Source organism: Orycteropus afer, unplaced genomic scaffold, assembly GCF_000298275.1.
Source record: "Orycteropus afer afer isolate SDZICR_OR568_19922 unplaced genomic scaffold, OryAfe1.0 scaffold00183, whole genome shotgun sequence".
NCBI classification, from domain to species: domain Eukaryota; kingdom Metazoa; phylum Chordata; class Mammalia; order Tubulidentata; family Orycteropodidae; genus Orycteropus; species Orycteropus afer.
In genome coordinates, this window is record NW_006921770.1 from 4,337,067 (window position 1) to 4,347,626 (window position 10,560).

The window sequence follows — 10,560 nt, forward strand, 5'->3', positions numbered from 1 at the left end:
GATTGGGACTCTCATACACTGCTGGTGGGACTGTAAAATGATACAACCACTGTGGAAAGCAGTATGGCGATTCCTTCAAAAGTTGGAATTAGAAAAACCATTTGACCTAGCCATTCCATTACTAGGTATATAACCTAAAGAAGTGAGAGCCAGGGCAAGAATAGACATATGCACACCCATGTTCTTCACAACACTATTTACAATAGCCAAAAGATGGAAACAACCTAGGTGTCCATCAATGGAGGAATGGATAACCAAACGATGGTACAAATATACAATGGAATACTATGCAACCCTAAAGAATAATGTAGAATCTGCAAACCACCACATAACGTGGATGACCTTGGAGGACATTATGCTGAGTGAAACAAGTCAATCGCTAAAGGACAAATATTGTATTAGTCCATTATTGTAAAAGTCAAGGAAAGGTTTACCTATGAAAGGAAATTTTCTTTGTTGGTTACCAGGGGTGGGAGGGGAGGGAAGGGAACATTGTTAGATAGATAAAGATAAGTATTGATTTGGGTGAAGAGAAGGGCAATGTACCAAATATGAGTGACCAATATGGTGGCACTGAGGAAGAAAAAGACATAGAGAGGTACATGGGAGGTACAGACAACAAAGATGAACCCTTTTGCACATACAGTATTGCATTGTCAGTGAAGGCAAACATGGGTATATGGGTGGATACATGGGTGGACAGGCTGAACTAGCAGGTATGTCTATGAAGCAGGGAGTGTACCCAAGAACATGTATAGGGTAGGCAGACAATGGTCCTATAAGTCTATGTGTATCATCTGAAGTCCCAGGTGTATAGTAGAGCTGACAAGGGACAAGGTTGTAGTCACTGCTTGATCACAGCCAGCTACCCAGAGGGACCAAGTAATTGAACCTGTGGGCTCAGGACCATAGTCGCAAGGGACATCAAGCTCAATTGGCATAACATACTACAAAAATATTGTTCCACCTCCTACTTTGGTGAGTAGCAACTGGGATCTTTAAAACTTACAAGCTGCCATCTATATGCAACAATGGGTCTCTCTTCATCCAGAGCAAAGAAGAATGAAGAAAACCAAAAATTCATGAAAACAATTAGTCCTAGAGACTGGTACACCATATGATCTGAAGCCTGTACAACTATGAGACCAGAAGAACTAGATGGTGCTCAACTATCACTGTCAACCACTTGGAAGGGGATCTATGTAGGAGATCCTGGCTAGAAAGGGAGAACAATGTGGAACAAAACTCAAAATCATTTGGCGGAAAAAAAAGGGGGGGTGCGGAGACCAGATTTGCTGGTCCGATAGAGCCTGGTGGAACCACTGAGACTATGGCTCCTAGCTGCCCTTCAGGCCTGAAACTGAACACACACCTGTGACTTCCAGCCAAGCAAAGGACAGGCATATGAGTTGAACATTTACCTGAGGTGGTGGATACACTCCTTTGAGAGAACAATCATGGGAGAAAGAGGGGCTGCTTATGCACAGGGAGACAGCTCGAGGGGCAGGAGTGCATGGAGGGATGGACACAGGGAAGAGGTAACTATCAGGAGGAAGTGGGAGGGGAGTTGTTGCATTGTGGTAAATTGTGGTCAATGTCATGAGACAAAGTGTATGTGAGCTGCTGTATGGAAAGTGAATTTGCTCTGTAAATTTTCACCCACATCACAGTTAAAAAAAAAAAAAAAAACACACAACACATCTTGGAATTATAGGGAAAAAAAAAAAAAGATGGAGGAATAAGCAGACAAGTGACGCAGACCCTCTTCAACAAAGAAAACAGAAATCAATTGACAAAGATACAGAAGATAATTCTGGAGCCCTGAGCTTTGAAAGGAACTATACAGAAGCGGATTAGACACCAACTAGTGGAAAAGCCTGAACGAAAACAGTGAGTACTGAGATGGTCAGAGCTACAGACTGTCAGCTACTCTGACGGGACCAACAGCCAGAATATTTCCAAATGGTGTTGGGACCTGAGAATTGACCTAAAGATCAGCCCTGAGAACCAAGGGATGCAAAGACAACTGTATTGGTGGCCTATGACTGGGAAGGGAAACAGCAAGGAGGGAGACAACCTGAGCTGCAGACTTTCTGCTGTCCAGAGGGCGCAGTCATTTTGATTGTTACATGCGACAGCCATTTTGGATATTTAAAGTGACCGAGGGTGCAGTCATTTTGCATGTTTACAAACGGCAGCCATTTTGGATATAAAAAGTGACCGAGGGCACAGCCATTTTGAATCTTTAAAAGTGGCAACTATTTTGGGTATTTAAAGTAATGGAGGGCACAGCCATTTTGAATCTTTACAAGTGGTAGCCATTTTGGATTTTAAAGTGACAGCATTCTCATGCGGATTCCAGGGGCCTAAGAATAGCCCTAAGAATAGGAACTCTGGTAGCGTAGTACCTAAGGCACTTGACTGCTAACCAGAAGGCTGGCGGTTCAAACCCACCACCCACTCCTTGGAAAGAAGGTTGGACAATCTACTTCCGTAGTGATACTGCCTCAGAAACCCAAGGAGGGATCACTATGAGTCAGGTCTGTCTCGACAGCACATAACAACAACAACAAGAATAGGCTCTGTTTATCAAGGACAGCAGGGACATACGAGAGGCTGACAACAGGAAAGGAGACAGGTGGTGAGTGTGTTAAGTGCTGCCAACTAATGAATAGAGGAGCACAGCACAGTACCCTGCTTACATAGATAACTTACAAAGAAAACAAAACAAATATTGTGAACAAGTCACTCCAACATACAATCACCAATTAAATATAAATACAAAAATGTCGCAATGCCTTGGAGACAACAGAGCATCACGTCCACACAAAAAAAAACAAGATAAAGCAGGGAAATAAGGAACAAAGATACAGACCCAAAACACATCCCTGAGAAAGACACAGTACTGGAACTCCCTGATAAGGAATTCAAAAGAATTGTATATAGGTACCTTCAACGAATTGAGAGGCAGATCAATAAAACACTGACAAAATTGATGAAAACACAAAGACCCTAGAACAATTTCAAAAGACACTACAATACCAAAATGACAAAATAAATGAAAAATTAGAAATGATACAAAATCTACACACAGAAATCCAGAAGATTAATACTAAATTTTCAGAAATAGATAAGATACTGAACAGGCAAAGGAGTAGAACTGAATCAATGGAAGACAGAATTAGTGAGATTGAGAGCAAATACCTGAATAATTCTTTGGAAAGGGATCAATCCAAATATGAAGAAAGCCTAAGGTTCATGTGGGATACCATCAAAAGGAATAACCTACATGTAATCAGAATTCCAGAACAGCAAGAGACAAATAAAACCACAGAGAACACTGTCGAAGATTTGTCAGAAGAGAATTTTCCTGGTATGATGAAAGATGAGAATATATCCATTCAGTAAGTCCAATGAACCCCAAACAGGATAGACCCCAAAAGAAAATCACCAAGACATATCATCATCAAACTCACCAAAACCAAAGACAAAGAAAGAATCCTGAAAGCAGCACGGGAAAAACGAAAAGTTACCTACAAGGGGCAACTAGTAAGACTAAGCTCCGATCTCTCGGCATAAACTGTGCAGGTGAGAAGACAATAGGATGATATATATAAAACCCTGAAAGAGAAAAATTTCCAACCAAGAATTATGTACCCAACAAAACTGTCCCTCAAATATGATGGTGAAATTAGGACATTTCCAGATAAGCAGAAATTAAGGAAATTTGTTAAAACCAGACCAACCTTTCAAGAGATGCTAAAGCGAGTCCTCTGGACAGAGAAGCAACAATAGCCAATAACTGACCATTAAAACACATGATGACATAACCCAGAAACCAACCCAGCTATGGAAGTATCCAAAGTAAATAAGCCTACAAAATGGTAAAGAGGGAACAGGAGACATCAACTGACAAATGAGGACAACTACAAACAAAAAAGAGGGAAAAAACTGGGTCATTACAGAACTTCTAGATGGTAGGGAAGTCAAGATAACTAGAAGATAGAACAGACTGTTCTAAACTTGGGAAGAAAACTATAAATCACAGGGTAACCTCAAAGAAAAATGACAAACCTTCACATCAAAATGAAAAAGAGGACCAGGACAAATATTTAGCAAATACTAAAACAATAGCAATGAAGGAAATGATAACATGATTCACAAACAAAACTAGCTCAGCATAGAAAATTATACAGAACAAAGAAATCAACACCACAAAAAAGCACATAACAAAAACAACAGCAACAAATTCATACTTGTCAATAATTACATATCTGGCAAGGAACTTATCTCTAAGATTTATAGAAAATTCCAATGCCTAAACAGCAAAGGATTAACAATCCAATTGAAAAATGGGCAGAAGACATGAATAGACACTTCACCAAGAAGGATATTCAGGTGGCCAGCTAATACATGAAGAGAAGCTCACAATCACTGGCCATTAGAGAGATGCAAATCAAAACAACAATGAGATACCATCTCCCTCCAGTACTAATGGCAAAGTTCAACAAAACAGAAAATAACAAATACTGGCAGGGATTGGAGGGATTGGGACTCTGATACACTGTTGGTGCAACTGTGAAGTGATACAACCACTGTGGAAAGCTGCTAAAGGGACAGGGAGGCCACATCTTCTGACTTCCTCTAACCCCACAAGAGGAAGACAGAACAGTCTTCATCAGTAGCCCAAGGCCTATCCCTATGAGGCCAGACAGGCCGCCTCCTTTCAGCCCTTTCACCAACCCTGACACCAACTGTTCCTCTCACAGCACCCACCACCTCTCTGCTAGGTTCAATAATTCGTTGCAGTGGCCACACAGAACTCACACATTATGGGGTTTATTAGGGAAGCACCAGGCTACAATTCAAGTTCAGGAATAACGCTCAATCTCTCTCAGCCCACTGTCTCTCAGCCAATAGTCTCTTCTCAGTCTTTTTCCCAGCAGTGCGTGTCTCTCAGTGTCTCTGAGCAACACATGTCTCTCGGCCTCTCTTTCTCAGCAGCACGTGTCTCTCAGGAGTGTGTTTCTCTCGGCAGCACATCTTTCGCAATTAGCAGTCAGAGACTCCTTCTGCTTCTAGGAGACCTCCTTCTGAGCCCAGCAGAGTGGCCAAACTAATCAATGCCAACATCAGAATTCCATACACCTGAGAGTGAGCACGAACTTCCCAGAAAATTACTTTGTGCTGCTCCCAACAGAAATACCCCAGGTGAGTAACTTACAATCAGGAGCTACTTGGTTGCTCATGGCCAATTCCACCACAGAGTTTACAAAGACTTATGGCTAGAAAAGCCATACCAGGTGATTTGCTACACTACAAAAGCAGTATGGCTAGTCCTTAAAAAGCTGGAATTGGAGATACCATTTGACCCTGCAATCCCATTACTAGGTATATATCCTAGAGAGGTGAGAGCCAGGACAGGTACATATATATGCACACCCATGTTCATCGCAGCAATATTTACAATAGCAAAAAGATGGAAACAACCTATGTGCCCATCAGCAGAAGAGTGGATGACTAAACTATGGTATATACACACAATGAAATGGTATGCAGCACTAAAGAATAAAGCAGAGTTTGCAAAACACTGTATAATATGGATGAACTTGGAGGACATTATGCTGAGTGAAATAAGTCAATCACAGAAGGACAAATATAATATTAGTTCGTTGTTATTGAGGGTCAAGGAAAGGTTTATATATGGAGGGAAACTTTCTTTGTTGGTTGCCAGGTGTGGGAGGGGAGGGGAAGTAACACTGCAAAAAAAATAAAATGCATTGACCCATGTCACTTTAGTTTTGTATATTTCACTGTACATGAATTATATTTCAATAAAATGCACTAAAAAAAACTACCTGAAACAAAAAATTACTATTAACCATTCTGAAGCATATAAGACAAGGTTATATCAATTATAATATTTTATAATATGCCCTTAAGAGCATATATTTGACTTTTCATATCAAGCTGGTTTTATACATTGGCAGCTTAAAAAAGAAGTATTAAAAAACACACATTGTATGTATACACAAGCACACACATTTTCACAACTTAAGCTCCTTAGCAATATGAATGGTAGATATAAAATAAAATATTATACCTTAAACTCTTTACCAATATGAATGGTAGAAGATATACAAATTTAACACCAGTGCTGTCTCAAGCTTTCCAAAATACTGTCTTCAAACTTGCCTCTGACTAGACTATATTCTAGGAAACAGTTCAAATCTCTATTTTATAGACTCCACTAGAGCAGACTAGTTTTACCTTCATTACAAAACAGTATTTTTAGTGAAAAAACATCATTATTTCTTTTTTTAATGGTAAATTTCCATTTTGAATGAAAACATGCATCTAATCATGCCAAAGCTGTCAAGTGAAACTATGTCAATTCAACAAATATTAACTGAATATTTAATGAACAGTTATGTATGAGCTATGTACTGGAAATAGAACGATGACCTCTGTCCTCAGGGAAGTCAGCAGTATTTAACTGTCAGAGTTATTCCATTCAAGGAGTTAAGGTTTTTGAACTCCAACTTTATTTTACATTCAAAAAGTGTAATAAATTGTCAAAATTGATGTTGGGGATTCTTTTAGTTACCTAATGCTGCTCTAACAGAAAATATACCACAAATGGGATGGCTTGAAGAAACAAGAGTTTATTCTCTTACAGTTTGAGGGCTAGAAGTCCGAGTTCAAAGTGCCAGGCTCTAGCAGTTGTGTGAAAGCTCCTCAACCTTGTGCTTCAGCTCTGTCTCCTGCTCCTGGCCCACTGGAGCTAGAAGCTTATCTTCACTCAGACAGCTGCTGGCTGCTGAGACTGACAAGCTCAAGGTTGACAAGTAAAAAGGCACAGTCCCAATGTTACCAAACCACATGGCAGGCCATTAATTCAAGTCCACTGAAAAGTCCAAAAGTCGTTAAAGTATGGCAGGCTGCTGAACAATGACACAACTACATTTAAGCATACCATAAGCTAGAGACCATTCCCAAAGCTGCTTCTTATATACGGGAAGCAGATCACATTGTACAGCAGCTACTCAGCTGATTGTGGTACATCCCACCATGGAGGTGACTGCCAGTCTCATCATGGGGAATAACTACCCCAGCTGCCCAACCACTCAACCAGGCCCAGCCAAGTTGACACACACCTATCACAATTCCACCCTTTGTCAACTTGGCACCTGCACTGATCTTCAGTGGGTGGTATCTGTACAGATCTCCTTCACTGGGTGTCTCTAGTCCCCTAGTTCCTGAGTGGTGACCTCACCCCCTTGGCCTGGTGGGCCCCGTTCCTCTCCCTCTTGGGCATGACAGCCCTGTCCCCTCACTCTTGGGCAGCAGCTTGACTCCATCCAACTAGTTCACATGAATGAGCAGCCCCACACTCCAGAACCAAGTTGATGAAGATCGGGCTCTTTTAAACCTAGGGGGCTAGGGTGGTTCCACCCCCAAAGGCCATGATCCTACCCTTGAGGCTGAGGCAGCTCTGCTTCCCATTTCCTTGATCTCTCCGCTTCTGCCGATTAACGCCAAAGGCGACCCACTCCACCAGAAATCTTCCTGCCCAAAAAGCACTCAGCTTTCTTGCTCTGTGGGCCAGCCAAATTGCTACTCTATTTCATGCCGGTCTCTTCTACCAATTAATGCCCAAAGGCAATGCACTCTGCCAGGAAGCCGACTACCCAGTGGCATCCAGCTTTCTCCTCTGTGGGATGGTAAGGCTGTCACTGTTTCAGGCTGGTCTCTGGGCTCTGCTCCCACCATCTCTCATGCCGGTCTCTGGGCTCTGCTCCTGCCATCTCTCATGCTGGTCTCTTGGCTCTGCTCCTGACATTTCTCACACTACATGCCGGGGTCTCTCTGCCAGGGTCTCAGGTCAAGGATGCACTCCATTCCTGTTTCCACATTTTAGGTATCTATCAGAGCAGCACCCCACTCTTGTTACCAAATGTGTTAGGCTAGGCTCTCTAGAGAAGCAAAACCAGTAAAGCTTAGAGAGAGAAAAAAAAAAATTATCTTAGGAAAATGGCTCACACACTTACAGCAGCTGGCAAGTCCCAAGTTCTTGGATCAAATGTCAAGCTGGAGGCTTTTCTTCACTCATGCAGCTGCTGGGGTTGACGAGCTCAAGGTTGGCAGGTAGTATACCTGGTGTTGACTCCAATGAATCCAAGATCTCCAGGCTGAATGGTGGATTGTTTGCTCATGCACAGTTATAGGTAACACAAGAGGATCTCAACCCACAGAAGAGTGTCTCTTTTTCCCAGGATATCCATAAATATATTGAAAGGAGGCCACACCCCTAGGGAAACTCCCTTTCAACGGATTGGCTGCTCAAAATATATACATTCAATCTCATCATGGGAATAACCCACATCATAAATGCTTAAACCACTCAGAATTGTGGTCCAGCTAAGTTGACATACAACTCCAAATATCACAAGAATAAAAGTATCTTATTTGACAATATTATTTTAAAGATATAAAAATTCAAATTACAAATCTATTTATTCAACAAATAAGTAATAAACACCCACTATGTGCACTGTGAAAAAGAGCTCTGGTGGTTCTACGGTTAAGAAGCCGGGCTGCTAAGAAAAGGGTTGGTGGTTTGAACCCACCAGCCCCTCTGGGAGAGAGATGAGGCAGTCTACTTCCATACAGCCTTAGAAACCTTACAGGGGTGGCTATGAGTCAGAATCAACTCAATGGCAGTGGGTTTTGGTATATGAACTGTGGAATGTCTGGTAGTACAAACAGTCAATGTACTTGGCTGCTAATTGAAAAGCTTGAGGTTTGAATCCACCCAGAGGTACCTCTGAAAAAAGGCCTAGTGATCTACTTCAAAACAAATCAGCCACTGAAAACCCCATGCAGCACAGTTTCTACTACTGCACACACAGGGTCAGCCTAAGTTAGGGTCGACTCAAAGACAACTGGTTTTTACATGTGCACTACGTCATTAGTTACGATAAAATGATAAAACAGACAAGGTCCCTGCCCCTATGGAACTTAGTCTAACAAGGGAGATAAATCAGCAAATAAATTATTTTATGTCATCCTCATGATAAGTACTTTCATGGAAAAATAAAGAATGCAAAGAGAAAATACAACAAAGAGACCGAACTCTAGTATAGCCAAGCAGTGGGTACAATTGCAGATGAGCTAATTCATAGTTAAGAGGCTATCCCTAGGGCCTAATGCTGCAGTGCTAACTAACCCGGTCTAGATAATCAATGACTATTCTAGAAATCTATACCTTCAATGACTAACCCAGTCTAGATAATCCTAAGAAAGTGACATTTAAATTGACACATGAAGAACAAGAGTTAGTTGAGTGTATGGAAGCAATGTAGGCAGTAGAAATACTAAGTGTGAAAGGTCTGAGGACTACTAGGAGAAACATGACTAAAATTAAAAAAGTAATGCATCTTTCATATACAAGAAACTTTCCTGCGTTGAGTCTTATATTACACAATCTAATTTTAAAAAATTCTTACCACTTACAGTTTCATATTCCAGTTCTGATAAAAGTCTGAAATGTTCTTTCCCTAATAACAGCAGCTTGCTCCTTCCTGTGATTGGACTCACTTCCAGGTGAGTAAAATAAAACACTAAAAATAGCAATCCAAAACAACTCAAGCCAAGGAATAACTTCCATTTATTCTTCCTTATACTTTCTTTAAACAGTTCTTTCTTGTTAGGAGGAAGAGCCTGCCACCATTTCCTTATGCCCCTAGAGCAAAATGAAAATTTTAAGTTATGACAGTATCACAGCACATATTACCAAAACTCAAATGCTTACGCTAGAATTTTGTCATCAAAGACCCTAAATATTAGTATTTCTCTGTATAGATGACATTTTCAATTTATAAAATTCTTAGCTAAATGATGAAAAACTAATCAACCTTACAGAGCTACAGTTAAAAATTCTAATTCATTTGAATTTTCTTCTTAAAGGTAAACACTATAAGGAGTTATTTTACAATGACTGCTACTACCACTAGTTAACATTTATTGACTGTTTATTGCAAAGCACTTTTCTAATTGTTACACATATGTCAGCTCATTTAATCCTCATAATAGCCCTACTAAAATGAGGAAAATGAGACATAGAGAAGTTAAGCAAATTTATCCAGTCACACAGGTAGTAAAAGGAACCAGGCAATGAAAGCAATCTCATTCCACAGTTTGAGCACTTAACCACTACTGACTTAGAAGGGATGAAGTGCCCAAATAAACACCTCAGGGGGTTACATAAATCTATACCTTCAATGACTATTCTTGCCACTGCTCATCGGACTGCTGGCACAATCTGCCAGCCCTTTAACAAGGTGCAAGGGAAACTACCTCCACATTGATTTTAGAAATGAACATTGCTCACTAGCATCCTCTCTGGAACATGAAAAAGGAAAGGTAATGAAAATATAAGCACTATAGATACGGAAATGGGCAATTTTTTCTTTTTTTTTTTTTTTATTAGGATTTGGGTGAAGATTTACATAGTAAATTCACTTTTCATACAGCAGTTCACATATACTTTGTCTCATG

General features: G+C 40.6%; 1 protein-coding gene across 1 annotated transcript in view; it reads right to left on the minus strand.

Moving 5' to 3' along the window:
* OMA1 (OMA1 zinc metallopeptidase) overlaps window positions 1-10,560 on the minus strand; it is a 127,910-nt gene that overhangs the window by 107,283 nt on the left and 10,067 nt on the right. Inside the window, exon 2 of the mRNA XM_007947408.2 lies at window positions 9,517-9,745. Within this exon, the coding sequence (XP_007945599.1) occupies window positions 9,517-9,745 (229 nt within the window). The remainder of the gene's footprint in view (window positions 1-9,516; window positions 9,746-10,560) is intronic.